The 16,877-nt window shown below is 41.2% G+C and overlaps 1 protein-coding gene across 1 annotated transcript; it reads left to right on the top strand.

The window, feature by feature from the left end:
* Positions 1-618: 618 nt before the first annotated feature.
* Positions 619-15,785, top strand: FBXL3 (F-box and leucine rich repeat protein 3). Its single transcript, XM_054974630.1, has 5 exons — positions 619-896; positions 3,896-4,262; positions 9,342-9,464; positions 11,596-11,767; positions 14,215-15,785. The coding sequence occupies exons 2-5, from the start codon at positions 3,897-3,899 to the stop codon at positions 14,856-14,858; spliced, it is 1,305 nt and encodes a 434-aa protein (XP_054830605.1). The 5' UTR covers positions 619-896; position 3,896; the 3' UTR covers positions 14,859-15,785.
* Positions 15,786-16,877: the final 1,092 nt, after the last annotated feature.

Raw genomic sequence — 16,877 nt, 5'->3', positions numbered from 1 at the left:
TTCTTTTGGATAGTGAGAATTCCTTACATCCCCAGGTGTGGGTTGTTCCTTGGTTTTGTGTGTGTACCACCTGGAGACTGGAAACTCTACCAATGGGGATAATAATAGAATAATAATAAAAAATAACACTGATTTTGTAAACTGCTGTGAGGCACTGCTCTGTCTAGAAGAGAGGCATATACGCACAGTTGTTGTTACTACTACTATAGTATTGGACTAGGACCTGGGAGACAAAATAGCGAACCCCCCCTTCTGCCCTACAAGCTCGCTAGGTGGCTTTGGGCCAGTTTCAACCTCTCACCTACCCCGCAGGGTTGTTGTGATAATAAAATGGAGGGAAGAATGATGTAAGCCTCTGAGCCCCCGTCAGGGTATAAATGAATAAAATAATCATCATAAAATCTGCACTACTATTTGTAAACGTTTTCTTTAAAAAGTTCTAATCAACCTTTTCACAAGGTTGAGGTTGAACGCTCGTCTTTGCTGTCAAACCTGGAAGAGGCCCCGCCCCCTCGCCTCTAGTCCTTTCTGGCGGCGGCGAAGCGTTGGTACGGCGGAGCGAATCCTGGCCGCTGCTGCGCATGCGCCGTGGAGGCCGCCACCCAGCTCGGCGTCTGAGGCGGAGCGGCCGCCATTTTGGCTTCTCCTTCCCTCGGCGGCGCTTCCGCTCCTCAGCGGCTGAAGTAAACAAGGGGGCGGCGGCGGCGGCGGCCGGAGCGCGAGGCCGGGCTTTCTTCTTCCCCTCTCGGGGCAGCCGAAGGCGGTCGGGGAGTCGGGCTGAGGAGCAGCTGCCCGTCTGAGCCGGAGGGGGCCACTGATGAGGCGGCAGCAGAGGAGGCGGCGAAGCGGCCCCGGCCCGGGTTAAGTGACGCGCGGGACGCAGCTGACGGCGGCAGGTAGGAGGGAGGGAGGGAGGTGGAAAGCGGGGCTGCCCCCCTCCCCTCGTGGCCCCCCCAGCGAGGCGGGTTTTCTGTCTCGGGGAAGCGCCCCCCCCCCCGTTTGTCTTCCAGCCGCGCCCCGCTCGGTGCTTTCCCCGGGTCAGGCGAGCGCCCAGACAGGCAGGGGTCTCGGGTAGCAATCGGGCCCTATTTGGAGATACCAGGGTCGGAGCTAGGGACCGGTCAGCTCTGTAACCGTACACGAACGAACACGTGAAGCTGCTGCCTTAACTAGACCTGCCGAGGCTGGCATCGTCTAATCTGACCAGCTGTGGGTTTGTCGGGTTCGTGCCACCCGCCACCTGATACTCCTAATTAGGAATGCTACAGATTGAATTTGAGACTTTCCCGAGCAGATTTTTTGCTTCCCCTTCCTTGCTATCCGTCTCTTGTTTGCTGCTGCCCCCTTTCTCCCATGGTAGCTCCACTGCTCATGTTGCTCTAGAACTTTCCCCCAAAGGAGTGGGTTACTTAGACCCCTTGATCTTCGTATGCACTGAGATGGGAATCCTGCAATCCCCCCCCGCCCCCCCGGTCACTGAAGCCCTGGTCTAAAAACGATCCTCCTTGTCCTTCAGGCACTGTACAGGCTTATCATATGTATTAAGTCTCGGATTTCTTTTTTCTCCTTGCTTGTGCCAGTCTCAAGTGCAAGGCACTTGCCTATTTCTCACCATATGTTTGCAGCCTCGTATGTTGCCATTTCTCCATCTAAATAAAAAGCCACCATCTGTCTTTCCTTTGCTGCCAGTTCAGGTATGCTCCCAAACAATTCCGTTAGGTCTGTTCCTCTGCCCATGTTGCTGTGAAGGTTTATTTTAGTGCCTTTGAGATACTGTTGTCAGTAACACCTTGTCGCATAGAACCATTCTGGCAAAGTGCAGACCGGCAGAAGTAGGGCCTATATCTGCTTAAACCTCACAAGGCAACATAAGATGCTTGGGTCCAAGATGGACAAGTTTAAATTTTTATTTACAAAATTATACACACTTAAGTACATACTGCTTGAGTGTTAGCCTGAATCGATCTCTCTCACCTGCCGAGTTCCATGCCTTTCTTCTATTCAAAATCCACCCTCCCTCATAGGCACTCTGCACTAAAGAAGTTTATCTTGATTTTTCTGGCTATATCCTATATCTTGATCCCCTTTCATGACCATCCAATATATGTGAAGGAATGTTTTTTGTTACAGCTGGCCACACATCTTCCTTTACCTTTGATGAACAGTCAGCTGCAGAACAGAGAGACAGTTTAATTTGTAAAAGATTGTAATATGTGAATGATCTATAAATAATCTACAGTGGTAAGTTAAGAATAAATTCTTACTTCTGAGCCAGGGAAACTATAGATCTGTGCCCTTATGCAATGCCAAAAATGTGCACGTTCTTTACTCCATTTTTGTGCCAATTTGCCTGCTTAGAAATACTAGTATACCAGGTACAGATGGCAATGTACAACACATACATAATGTTTTTTCTAATAGTATTCCTTTCACTAATGGATAATGTTCCTGTTACTGCCTAGAGCACATGGTTGAGGAGAGTAATATAGGAAACCTGTGTAACTTGGTATTATCAAGCTCTTACTAGCTTTGGTGCTGTGGAGTCTTTACTATGTCCAAGGTGCCAGGGAAACAACTAGTATTGTTTTTCTCCCCTCTGCTTTCAGACTGTTTCTGAAAAGGCAATTAAAAAATCGGATAGTAACTGTTTGGCTTGCTTCTGTGTAACAAGTCTCCACAATGTAAACAATAATGAACACACACTGCTCGTAGATAGGCCTAGTATATTCAAAACAAGCTCCAAAACGCACCTTTGTTTATCAAGTGAAGGCTGCCTGAGCTCTATGACTACCTGTTATTTAAGTTGCACCCAAGAGATGGATTCTGGGAAGATCAGATGAAGCAATATATAATGAATCTTTGTAGAGCCCAATAACTGAACAAAGCATGAAAATACAAAATAAAACTTGAGATTTTCATACGATGATCTTGTAGCCATAGTTTAATCTTGATTTGAAAGAATTCCAGTTGATAGCAAGAATCAATTTGTTAAAGTGCCCAAATTCAGGCATCACAACAAACTAGTTAGACTGAAGACCCCCCCCAAACCAGGAACTTCTTAATTTCAGTATGAACATTCTTGTCATGAACAAATAATGGCTTGTTCTATAATAGAAATATGCATATTATCTTATGCAGTGTGCATTATTATAAATACATCATTTATAAATGTTGTGTTTATACTACAGAATGACACAAACCCAACAAAATCAAAAAGAGTCCAGTAGCACCTTTAAGACTAACCAATTTTATTGTAGCATAAGCTTTCGAGAATCAAGTTCTCTTCGTCAGATGCATGACACAGAGATGAAGAGAACTTGATTCTCGAAAGCTTATGCTACAATAAAATTGGTTAGTCTTAAAGGTGCTACTGGACTCTTTTTGATTTTGCTACCACAGACTAACACGACAAACCCAACAGTTGGTCTCATAAGAGTGTATCAGATTTGACATGTGAAGCTTGTCAGTTGTCTAAACTCAATATGAGTTGGATCTTTTCTACTAGCTTTGCCACCAATGGGAGGAGGATTCCTTTTTGACCAGCTAAATGGCTATAGTAAGGTTTGTGGAACCCATGTGGACAAAAGTCATGTATGATAGGGGAATCAGTTGAGATCAAGTGGAAGGCTGGTGGGATCCAATCCAAAGCAAATGCTTTAAAATTATATTGCAGTAAATATTACATTTTTACCCTTAAAAGTGTTATTTTCTATATCACATTTCAGAATATAAAGAGTTATAAAATAACTCTAGATGAGCTTTTCCAGAATGAAAAAAATTATTCTGCATTTCTCACCTTTTGAAAATTCTCTTTGCTTAAGTATTGTATCATGGGAGAGCCTCTTGTGAAAATAGTATTTAACTTGTTTGTGTAAACATTTGCTTATCTTGATAGAATGAAACGAGGAAGAAAAAACAGCAAAGCCAGCGATCATTTGCCAGACGAGGAGAATACAGCAGATGGCAAAAAGCTGAAGACAGCAGATGAAGGGTCCGCTGGAGGGCTTCAGAGCCCCGATTGGGGGGACCTCATTCCAGACATCGTCCTGCAGGTGTTCCAGTATTTACCTCTTCTTGATCGTGCTCATGCATCGCAGGTCTGCCGTAGGTGGAACCAAGTGTTCCATATGCCTGAACTCTGGAGATGTTTTGAGTTTGAACTGAATCAGCCGGCTACGTCTTATTTGAAAGCTACTCATCCGGAGCTCATTAAGCAGATAATCAAAAGGCATTCCAATCATCTCCAGTATGTTAGTTTCAAGGTAACTACGCTTTAAAAAAAAAAAAAAGAAAGTTGCGTATTTTGTAGATTTAGATTGCTGTCCCTGTTCCAACTCCAGGTGCATGCATCAGCCCTAGTAAAATAATCACAGTGGTACCATTCAGTTGCTTGATAGGGAGAAACTAAACTATTTGCCTGTCCTCCGCAGTTAATTAGTGTGTCTAAGGAGATGGGGAAAATTGAAACAACATATTTTGCAGTGTGGTAATACTTTTGCAGTGCTGATAGGCTTGGTTCCAACGGAGTGTAGCGTGGATTTCTTGCCTCGTGCTCCAGCCCAAAATATTCCATGAAATGCTACTCCTAGGGTCTCCTGTCCTCTTCCATCAAAGCTTTTTGAGAGGCATTTTGTACTGTGGCAAAAAGTGGGAACCAAGAAAGTTATGCTGATGTGCCCCACAGGTGGAAATCCTCCTGCCCAAAGAAACTACGGTAGGTGCTCATTTTAAGTAAAAAGAAAACATCGACATGATAGATCCTTAGACTACATGGCAATGATTTTGGACCTCACAAAGAACCTGAAAACTAAGTTGACTTTAAATTCTTTGTACAAGTTCGTTAAGCAAAGGGAGAAGGGGGAATTCTGGATTCAGAACTTGCCATTTCTGTTTGAGCTTACTAATGCTTTCTGTTCTTTATAGTACACTGTTTATTGGCCAGAGTTGTCAGAGTGCAAATTGGACAGCCAGGCTAAATGAGTAGAGTGAGAAAAGTTAAAGATGGTCACTTTCAGAAGGCCAGTTGGTGCAACGTCTGTGTCTGTCGAGTGAGTTCATGTTGACTGTAAAGTGCATGAGGGTTTCTGCTTAAATGTTACAGTCAGTTGCTAATTCCCATGCCCAAAATAGATGTGTGTTGTGTCCTGTGGGAATGGAATATTTATATTGAGCTTTTAAAATTTCCTTTTAAAATATGTCACGGCCCCGTTTTTTTCTTACTCACCGGGAAAAGCAACAATTTAACTCTTGCTGTTGGATATTTGTACTAGGATACAAAACGTCTTGTAATAAGAAGCACTTAAATGCAGAGATGATTTTAAAAAAGAACGAAGAGATAAATTGTCTATTTGCAGAAGTCCTTGGTGAACAGAGTAGGAAATGGCATGTAAACAAAATTTGGACAACAAATCTTCTAGCTGTTACTCAAATGGGGGTGCCAAGAGGAATGACAGCTTTCCAGTGCATTTCACGCTGGATTTTCTGAGAGACACTTAATTTGATGTGGGTTGGGAAGGAGGAAGAGGCAGGATTATAGCTGAGCGATCCAGTCTCCTAAGCAGAGATGTAGAGAAATCACTAAAGAACTCTGAAAAGTGCTTGCAAGTACCAGAACTGGAGACTCTAGACCACAGCTGAGGTGACGCTGCAGGATTTAAACATCATTCATACATAATTCTAAATATGCAATCTTGGAGTTGGGGCATAAAACTGAATTACCATTTAGTTCAATGTGATATGTATCTATAGAAGAGCTTATTTTTTATATAAGAAGCATTATCAGATGAGGGATTAAATCGGTCCCTCTGTGCCGCTGTTAAAGTATTTAATGATTTGGAAAATAAGAGTCTTGTTGGTCCAGTAAGTAATAGCAGCAGGCAAATGGAAAATAGGTATTTAGAATTACTATTGCTTCCACTTGTTCCCTAAAACACTTGGCTTGATTACAATGCGAACTGTCTCAGTGGAATTTTATGGGAACAGAGCCTCAAGTAACTGAACAGTAACACAAGAGTGTGAACCCGACTAAGAGTGGTAGTTCCATAAGAGTAAAATAAATATACAACCTTCCCCTTCTCCCCCTCCCTTTAAGAATAATTTTTTCCAAATATTCTGGGGATTCTAGGCACCAGAGTCCAGATTCCTAGCAGCATATTTTTAGGAGCCCAAACAACTATCACAGATCCAGGCTTGTGTCTGACTGTGTATGTGTGGTAATTATTTTGGTTCTTTTTCAGCAACACGCAGTAGCAGCTCAAACTGAAACTGCAGTAACAGATTTTTTTTTCCTGAACAAACCGATTACTATCTCCAGCTTTTGTATCGGAAATGAGCGCGCCATATCCCGGTGTCATAAGTAAGGGAAGAAAAGGGTATTTTAATATGGATGTTTAAACCTGTTCAGAAGAATTTTGCGCTTGCATCCACCACAGAACCATTCCAGTTCTTATTTGAATGTTGGTTGCCTTGGTATTAATGCAGATGGCCATATAGACTAAGAAATGCACAGGTTTTTAAAATTATTTTAATCCTTGGAGATGGAGAAGCTTCTAAGGTTCAGAGAACAGCTCAAGATAATTATGCTGTGTGTGAACGGGCTAATAACATGTTCCCAGGTAACTTCCATGTTTCCTGTGAACAATTTGTACCTGCAGAAATTATTTTCTTGTAGTCCATAGTGCAAGGCTCTCGTGACTGCAGTATGTTCAGTCTTGTTACCATTTAACATCTTTCTGAGTTAACTTATACTGGCACATATTATTCAAGAGGGTTGGCTTACTTGAGATATGTACAGAAATAGCAGAGTGTTCCTTGGAAATGCATTCTGTTGAAATGCTGCTTTACTTGCTCTTCTGCATTCCTTCTGGATGAAGAGACTTCAGAGGGTGAAGAGGCTTTAATAGCTGTGGTCAGATTCAGAAAGGAACTAGAGAACTTTAGAGGAATAAACTCCTCCACAGTATTGCTATGGGTGGAAATAATAGACCTCAGAGGTAATTTAATATCATGCCTGACTAGAACTCTGATCTTGAGGTGGAGGTAAAGTGAGAGAGGTGATCAAAGAGAAAATGTTGTAATAGTGGACTATTTAAACTATTCTCACACTGATTGGTTAAATGCATGTTTGGGTTGCAACCAAGAAATCATTTCTAGATACCATAAATGATTGTGCCTTGGAGCAGTTAATCATGGAACCAGCTAGAGGAGTGTCCTAGTCATCATTACAAGGCCCTGATTATTGTTCAGGATCTAGTTGTGTGAGATGTGGTGTTGAACCAGAAGGGAACAGTATCAAGTTTAATAGAAAGTTATCTCAAAAGTTCAGCATTTGATTTCAGAAGAAGAAAATACTGAAAAACTAGGTGGATTCGTCAAAAAGGAAGTTGAAGGAGAGAATAAAGAGGGTCAGTCTCTTCAGGATGCTTAGAAGTTACTTAAAACTCCAGTAATTGAAGTTTAGAATATCTACTACAGATTAGGAAAAATAACATCAAAACTAAGAGGACTGCCATCATAGTTAATGAACAAAGTCAAGGAAGCCATATAAGAAGGCTTCCTTTAAAGTTTGGTGCACTGTAGGGAACGGGCATGATTAGAACATCATAAAATTGTGCACAATGTGGAAAAAGTGGAGAACTTGAGGACATAGATTTCAAGACAGAGAAAAGGAAGTACATCTTCCTACAATGTATTAACATGTCACTCACTGTGACAGGATATGGTGAGCACCAATGTAGTAGGTGTCTTTAAAATGATATTAGAAAAATTCATAGGGGATCTGTGTCCAGAAGTCGTATGTTTCTAAATACCAGTTGCTGGATGGCAACAACATGGGGTTGGGAGTTTTGGCCTCTCCATCTGCTTCTGACCCCTCTGAGACATTTGGATGGGAAACTGGGTGCTGATGTGATCCAGCAGGACTGCCCTTAGGTTAAGATGTGCATGTATGTAAAGAGAGTACCTTTTGATATGTGCATTTATTGCCCTTGGACTAGGATGTTTGGATCGTGTTTTGAGTTGAAAAACCTGTGTAGAGAGTGTGAAGTAAGAGAATATCTCACTGCTCAATATATACGGCCGCTCTTTGCCAGTTATAAGTGATAGCCACCATTTGAGAGTTGAGGTGGCTTCAGGGTTAGCAAAAGGGAAAATGCAGCTATGCCTGGAACAATGGTTCCCTTCCCCGTTTTGTGATGGTATACAATCTTGTATGAAGGTGTGTTGCCCATTATGGCTTGGTTTTCTGTTAACTCTTGGCGGTATTTAATTGCAGTTAAGCAACCACAATTTTAGCAGATTAATCTCTTGGTCTTTAAGGATGCCTTTTGGAGATAACTTTGATTCTGTGTTGCTATGATAAGGAAATAATAAACTTGGCCTGGCTTTCTAAGGAAGGGTTGTAACTTTCTAAAGGTTGCTAGTTATCTGACACTTCCTTAAAATATTCTCCCCAAAAGCATCTGGGTTTAGGTGGTGGTAATGTGCTTGTTTTTTCAAATGAAATGGAATTATTAAATATATTTGAAAGCAGATGATTGCTCAATTATAAAATGTTTTTACTGATTGAGAGTCCTATTTAGCTTGTTGTGAAACGTGAGCCAGCATGACCATAGAAAAGCAGCTGACAAATTCAGCAGGATGTTAAAAAAACAGCAACCCACGTGAATTCCGCATGCAGGTGTTGAGTGTTGACATCCATGTTTAAAGCTCTGCTTTGGTCCTCCCCAAACCCTGTGCTTTACCTGCCATGACAAAGTGCTAAATGGGTAACATTTTAATCAGTGTGTTAACGTCAGCAAGCCCGTCCATGCATATCTTTATATATTCTGTTACAAACGTTACAGTTAGACTTGTAACCTAAGGACCCCCATTTTGACTTTTAAAAAGTCATGGGCAGCAGCAGCCATGACCTTTCAGAATTGGGGGGAAGCTGTTTCCCTGTCCCCAATCTTAGAAAATGGAAAACTTCCATTTTTGGATTCACTGGATGGCACAAGAAGGGTTACCATTCTGTTCATGTAAAGGATTTGTGGCTCCCCCAGTGGCCTTCAGTTTGGGAAATGCTGTGAAAAGAGATTGTTTGTAAACCCGTTCTGTTTCCTCAATTGCTTGCACTTTAGTGTCATGAAAGCGACAGCTAGTTCAGGAGATTTGAAGTGATATTTATGAAATAAAAAATTATCCAAATTGGATGTATTTTCAGTTGCTGTTTTTCAGAACAGAACGTAATACCATTTGATTTCTTGCAAGTATCTCCAGTTTATGGAGAATAGAGTATAAGTGCACTGAATGGATAAATAGTGGAGGAAGCTTGGCATTCACTGTTTTATTTCCTTTTGAAGGTGGACAGCAGCAAGGAATCAGCTGAAGCAGCTTGCGATATTTTATCACAGCTTGTGAATTGCTCCTTAAAAACTCTTGGATTAATTTCCACCGCTCGACCAAGCTTCATGGATTTACCAAAGGTATTAATTGTTTACTGAAATCAGAAGTGCTTGTTTTCACACTGTGATAAAAGACAAGATTTCAAGTGGATAAATGAATTATTGTCTTGGTATGTGGTGACTGTGAAGCCAAAGAGATGGTACTGTAGGATTTAGTTGATCTTTAGGGGACAAGGTAGAAAGTATTACAAAAATGATGCAGTTAGCCTACATATCTGCTTACCTCAGTGCAAAGACTTTTGTGTTGCTGATGGAATTAGGAATGGTGCTCCACAGTATTGATACAATACATTTTTTCCCCTGAGAAAAATCATCTAAACTGTGGGATGCCTTTATGGGGATGTTCAAGTCTCTTCCTGAACTTTGTACTGGCGTTATCTGACTGGTCCAGAACAATAGTGTGTAATTTTACTAACTCTCCTCTCCGGTCATTGCAATACTACAGAGTATGTGTGTTCTCCTTGTCAGTGCTGGTATATGCTTTCTACAGTCGTGGTGGCCTCTTCACAGACTGTACAGGGAGCTCCAACAATCTCTTCCGTTTCTTTCCATCTGCTGGTGTGTGCTCTGAGGGTGAACATGGATGTTGCTAGGAATTCTGTCTTGCTTTGCTTGCACTTGTGAAATCTTGAAACATTTCTCTTTCAGCTGCAGCTTATTTTGACTTTCAGCCAAGTAGCAAACACATGCCCCTTCCTTCATTTTTCTGCCCATTAGTCTGATTTTTGCATAACACTGGCTGTTTTGGTGGGGGGAGGGAAAAGGAACAATATAGCACAATTACTGCTGCATGTGTGGGTGCTCTTCTGGGAGTAGAGTGTCTGTGCACGCCTACATCAGCTAGCACTGCCTATGGTACAGTTTCCCTGGCTGCAAGAACAAGGAAGAACATCAGAGCAGAGGCAGGCCACTGTGCCTTCTCACTTATTTACGAAGCAGATCTCGCCTTTCTGCTGCTCAGGTCTTTCTTCTTCCCCTGCCTACAAGCTTTTCTTCCCATGTTTTAAAATTAATTTCTCTTGTTTTCTGTTTTTATTCTTGAGCTCATGCATCTAGGAGAAACTCTAAAAAGCATAAAACCATACATATTACCAAACAGGGTGGCCTAGAAGGAACATTGCCATGGCGCTATTTTGAATGTGTATTGTGCTCACCACAGTATTTTTTCCACATAGCAAAAAATCACTTCAAGGGCCAGAAAATAAGAGAGGCTGCAACATCTTAACAGGATGCTGCCAACAACTATTTGTAAAAGCTATGGAGAATGGAAATTTCAGCTGCTTGGATTTTGCCAAGAGTAACCCATTGGTTGACTGTTAAGTGCATGTTAGTTTTTCTGTTCCTTTTACTGCTTTTCGAGCCGAAGGCTTTCCATCTGCCATGGAACCAGCTGCTTGAGGAGTTGTGTTCATTGGCTTCTGTTGCTGCAAGAATCTCTCCTCCCTATTTCCTAAAACAGTGCCCAAAATGATGTGGTGGGTCGGCCTTCACTTTGCTAGGTCATTATTCTGTTGTTTGTAGATTCAAAAAAGTAGTTTCTCCCTCCCACCACTTCTTTCTGACCTCAGGTGTGGCATTACTCAGCAAGGCCAGCATGGTGCTGGTGTGGCCGTTTCTCCAGCTGCACCATTCCTAACCTTACTGCCAAAAATGGGGTGGACTGCATCACTCAGTTTTTCTGACTGTGCTCATAACTCTATTGCTGTACGGCATTCTACTATAATAATTCTATAGTTATAAGTTTCCTGACAAGGATTATTGCAAGTTTTTCTTTGCAGAAACTCCCATCTTTTTGATATTTGCAGTAGTAGCCTTTAAGGCAGAAGGGAGACACACTCCCTAAACTAGCATCCTGCCTCAGTTTTTATTTTTATTTTGTATACAACTGGAAGCAGATGTTTTTCCAGCTGATATGTCCTTTGAATTTGGAGGCTGTTGTAACTTGAGAGTGGCAAACTAAAAGCTTGTGATAAATACTCAAAAAGAGCTAGTCAGTCTCAGCCATGTGGTCTATTCAGGAGCATCTGGAAAATAAGTTACTTGCCCAGAAATTTTAAGTAACCAGCCAGGTTGTCTACTGTGGATGAAATGTGTTTTGTTGTGTGGATATTATGTTTCATGTCTTGACTTCACCATTTTCTCCTTTCTGCAGTCACACTTTATTTCTGCGTTGACGGTAGTGTTTGTAAACTCCAAGTCACTTTCTTCACTTAAGATAGATGATACGCCAGTAGACGATCCATCTCTCAAGGTACTAGTGGCTAACAACAGTGACACCTTGAAACTGTTAAAGATGAGCAGTTGTCCTCATGTTTCTCCAGCAGGTAAGCTTGCTCTCAAATGATTATCTGGAAGTATCCCAGTTGGTCAAACAAGCATTTACAAAGATGTTTGTCTAGCCTTTTTGAAATTCTAGGTATATTGGATTTATTGACACTTTTTAAAATTCACTTGGTGGCATCAGGGGTTTTCACTACATATCGTACAAAACTATGTAAGGTAATATATCTCTTAATGGGCTTTTGTGGAGAAGGAACTAAAGCAAACTAGTGTACCTGGTGAGTAAGGGCTGGATTCAGTGATTCTCCCCCCCCCCCAGCAGCCCTTTCAGTCACAGAAAAGTTGATTCTTAGGGTTGCAGAATCTGCATGAGTAATACATAGATTGATGGAATGCAGTGAAGAGGGACGGCATTTCCCTTTTGTCCTCTTCTTATTGTAGCCCACCAAACTGTGTGACTGTTACTCCACATGGGTCCCACACCACCAGGAATCAGCTTTTCTGTGATCCGACAGGGCTGCTGGGGTGAGAGGGAAGTGTGGAAGATCTGTGATGTGTTCATAAGTGGATCACTGGCTCCAACCCTGACACTCATTCCGTTGACTTGAGCTGCCTTAACTGTAGGTTAAATCACTATGGGTGGTTCTTGGTTTGGAGTATAAGGTACATGACCATTCTCAGATGACCAGTAGGCTGTTGACCTGTAACAAAAATAAATATTTATTCTGACTTTTCATTGTAGTGACCGAAACCAATTTTAAGTAACTGGCTGTGTTCTGTTGTACATTTCAGTAACTTTAATTGGAGAAATCCATTAAAAGTCTTGTTTTTTAATTCTGCTTGGTATCAGTAGAAAAAATATTAAGCATGTTATAAGAAACTTTGCCTTAAGGCTCATTAGTCTGTGAAAGTGGAACAGGGCTTCAGCCATTCAGAGGTAGAATAAAACTAAGTTTTATTTATCACAAGACAGCAAAGAACAGCTTCCAACCATTGTTGTTCTCTACCTATGGGTGCTGCATGTGGAAAAGAGATGGCCTGTCTTCCCTAACATCAGGTGGAAGTGAGACCTTAAGTCTGTCCAGTCAGTCCTGTGGCTCCAGAGTTGGAATTGGCAGACTATGCTGGAGCACGCTTGGACTCAGCCAGTCCTTGTTGTTTGCCTTTCTGAAATCCTGTCGGACTGGTATACATGTCACTACCTGCACTGTCCTTCCTTTCTTTAACGTCTTTGATCTGTGGAAGCCTTTTATGCGCTACCTGCTTCCAGTTGTCCCCAGTAATCCCTTCACATACATTGCCATAATAAATATTCTGTTTAAATATTTGTTCTGCAAAACACAATTTGACGAACAGTGGAATTCTCTGGTGAATAGTATAGGACACATATTAATGACCAAGTGTAACCATTCTCCTGGACTTTGCTTCCTCTTTCTGTGGTCAATACTGAGTTCTGTTAATTCTGCATTGTTCTGATGTGCAAAGATTAACTGCACTAGGAGGTCAGCAACAAAACCTTGGCATTGGAGGTAAGAGCCATTTACACAAATATTTCTCAAGGAGCACGGGTCTCTACCTCTAGTCTGTGCTATAGATTAAGTTCTCCTGCGGACAGGCATTCAGTATGTGTAGTTTTTCCCATAGAAATTAAGAGGATTGCGGTGCTTGCCTAAGATACATTATGCACAACATGTTGAGTGCAAAATTGGAGTGCAGAATGCTTGTTCTTTCCCTTTGTGTTTTTTGTCAGTCACCCCTTCTGGTCTAAAATACTTGGATGGTGGGACAGGGAAGGAAAGATCTAGTTTTCCAGAGAGCTAAAAAAAAATTGCACCCCCCCCCAAAAAAACATGGACAAACATCTTGTTTAAAACTCAAGACCTATTTGCCATTGGCTTTACAAAAATAAAAGTATAAAGTAAAAGTTTGTGTTTCATGTGGGACCATAATTCATTATGAGGTAGTTGGTCTTCTCCCCTGCCCCATTCACACTTTACAATTTGAGATAATGGGTGTGCACAAACATGCACAAAATATTATGGGTACAGTCCTATCAAATCCCCTGAATTTGGATGGTTAGCCAGATTCTTTCTGTAAGATGGAAAAGACGTCAAAATGCTGTGTATCTCTTCTTAGCAGCATCCCTTTCCAATGATTGCAACTTGAAAGTGTGTGTAGGGGGGGGCATACTCACTTGCCCCAGTTAGTAATATGTGTCACCCTGGCAGAGTTATTTAAATTCTGCTTAGTAGATAATCACTCCTTTAGTCACTTCCACAAGAGAACCTATGTGTTGGCAGTGTTTCACCAATCTAACGGTACAGATTTAAAAAGAGCGTGAATTGTTTTTTGTTAATCTATACAGAGTGATTTAATTAAAAAAAAAACACTTGAGTTCTTCATTCACAAAGTGAAATTTAAAGTCAGGTCTTCAGTTGCGCGAGAGGCTGGGTGTGAAGGCAGGTGCTAATATTTAGTCCCCTTTTCCAAGGTATCCTCTGTGTGGCTGACCAGTGCCATGGCCTCCGTGAGCTGGCGTTAAATTACCACCTGCTGAGCGATGACCTCCTCCTTGCTCTGTCATCAGAAAAACACGTCCGGTTAGAACACTTGCGCATAGATGTAGTCAGCGAGAATCCTGGACAGACACACTTCCATGCAATCGAGAAGAGCAGTTGGGACGCTTTCATCAGACATTCTCCCAAAGTAAATTTAGTCATGTATTTTTTCTTATACGAAGAGGAGTTTGGCCCGTTCTTTCGTTATGAAACACCGGTCACTCACCTATATTTTGGGAGGTCAGTAAGCAAAGAAGTTCTTGGCAGAGTTGGAATGACATGTCCGCGGCTGGTGGAATTGGTGGTATGTGCCAATGGATTGCGGCCACTGGATGAAGAGTTGATTCGCATTGCAGAGCGCTGTAAGAATCTGTCAGCTATTGGCCTTGGGGAGTGTGAAGTCTCCTGCAGTGCCTTTGTGGAGTTTGTGAAGATGTGTGGTGGCCGTCTTTCTCAATTGTCTATAATGGAAGAAGTTCTGATTCCTGACCAGAAGTACAGCTTGGAGCAGATTCATTGGGAAGTGTCAAAACATCTGGGTAGAGTCTGGTTTCCAGATATGATGCCCACATGGTAAAGTCTCTGAAGACTTCATGTGGAATAGCACCTTACACTTTGAGTATACCATATTGCAACTTAAACCATATAAGCTTATTTAACACCATAGAGTTTTGTTGTAATGTGTTGTAGAAATATTAATGTACTATTTAATGCTGGCTTTTAAAAACTAGGTTGAAGGGAACAATCTAAGGATGTTCAGAGCACTTGTCCATATTAAAACATTTTCTAGTTATGTTCTTTTTTCCATTGAGTCAGGCCTCTAATGTATATAGAAAATTCAACAAGCGGACTCACATGCAGATTCTGTTGTTCCAGTTTTGCAGACACGCATTAGAGCAATGATCCCCTGGCATGATTCCTGCCGTTATGTTTCCTTGGCCCCACTTGCTTCTTCCCCTTAGTATCTTCCCCCATAGGAAAGAGCCAGTCTTGGCTTTTATCTACTCCCTTGGAGTAGGAGGTACTTGAGAAGAGCCAGGAGGCATCCCCTTTGCACCTGCAAGGAACACTCATTTGAAAACAGCTGCCTCCATCATAGGCAGATGCTCGGCTTGAAATGTGACATTTTGTGAAACCTCCTAGCATTTGGGGTTGGTAGCAGCCATTCAAAATGTGCCCACAGATTCAGCCCTGCTGGAGACCCCTGCATTACGGTATTTTATTCTGCTACTTTAGGCTCCATTATTGACTGAAAAACAATTTGTAGGGAGAAGGATTGTTAAAAACTTGCAGTTGCTAACAGCATCTAGGTTGTAAAACAATCAGCTGTTTAGACTACAAAGCATATTTAGGTTTATTGCATAGCATACAGTAATCAATATGCTATTGAATATTTTGATAAAACTAGAAAGACAGAGCAATACAGCTGTATAGTTGGACATAAATCTTGTATGTAGAAAAAGTAATTAGTTGTATGCTGCCTATTAAATTACTTTAGAAAATACTGTTTCCAAAGGCTTTTTTTCCCTCTATGCATTTTTGTAAATTTAAATTTGACATTTGTAGAGAGTTGATCCATATATAAACCTGTTTTAAGGTGTTAATGCTCAGGAAGCTTAAGTATTCTGGCAGAACTATACTGTATTTTGACGAGTCAGATTTGTGAGTTTTCTCAAGTTAATTGTTTTACAGGATTTACTTTAGAAATGACATATATATTTTCCAATAACTAAGGTGTCCTGCTTGGACGGCTTGTGTCTTTTGTAACACTTCTTGACCAAGACTTTAATCTAGAGTCTTAAGATAAGATCTAAAGAATTGTTAAATAGGTGCCGGGGAGGGGTGGGGCGGATTTAGACTTTGATTGCTTGAACAACAGTTCTCATACACTGCATGGGAAGACATGAAGTACATATTCAAAGTTTGAAGAATGTTACCAGTTTTAAAGACCTTTTCTTTGGTATTTGAAGAGAAACATGATTTTATTGGTAAAATTTAACTTTACAAAACAGCAAATTTATGTTTCCCTATAAACATATATGGACAGTTGGAAGTTTTTGTACTTTTATTTGGTTTGATTTTTCTTATTTCATAATACTGGGTTGGATCCACCCATCCCCTAAGAAAACTTCCTTCGACTTACGTAGCTTTTCTGTTGGCGGGAGATCCCTTAATTTGGAAGCTTCAAGCCTGAGCCAAAAGGAACGATTTAATACATCAACCTTGCTCAGTAGACCGGTAGGATATGGGTAGGATCCACCCACTTCTCCCCCTTTCCCCAAACCAACAGACATATATGACATGATGAACACATGGAGTAAATGATAAAATTTTACCCGCCCCCCCCCCAACACCCCTTAGCCTTATGAATATGGATCTTTTATTTTGGTACAAGATTTTGTAAGTAGTAAATGCTTATTACTATATGCGTACTGTATGTAGAGATGAATAGGAACTGTGAGATGTTCTTAAGAACAAGAGTATAATTCCAAAGAAAACTTTGCTCAGTGGACTGGACATCTTCATATAAAAGATGCATGATTCTGTAAAGCTGAAAGATCACTTTATTTCAATTTGTTTAATGTGCAGTTAATGT

The sequence above is a fragment of the Eublepharis macularius genome, chromosome 3, assembly GCF_028583425.1.
Source record: "Eublepharis macularius isolate TG4126 chromosome 3, MPM_Emac_v1.0, whole genome shotgun sequence".
Taxonomy (NCBI): Eukaryota; Metazoa; Chordata; class Lepidosauria; order Squamata; family Eublepharidae; genus Eublepharis; species Eublepharis macularius.
This window is presented reverse-complemented; position numbering and strand designations above follow the sequence as displayed.

Bases quoted from the DNA above. Each gene is read 5' to 3' on its own strand.
- FBXL3 (XM_054974630.1), top strand. From the start codon at position 3,897: ATGAAACGAGGAAGAAAAAACAGCAAAGCCAGCGATCATTTGCCAGAC. The intron at 9,465-11,595 runs GTATTAATTGTT...TCCTTTCTGCAG, and splicing joins GCTTCATGGATTTACCAAAG to TCACACTTTATTTCTGCGTT. The intron at 11,768-14,214 runs GTAAGCTTGCTC...CCCTTTTCCAAG, and splicing joins TCCTCATGTTTCTCCAGCAG to GTATCCTCTGTGTGGCTGAC.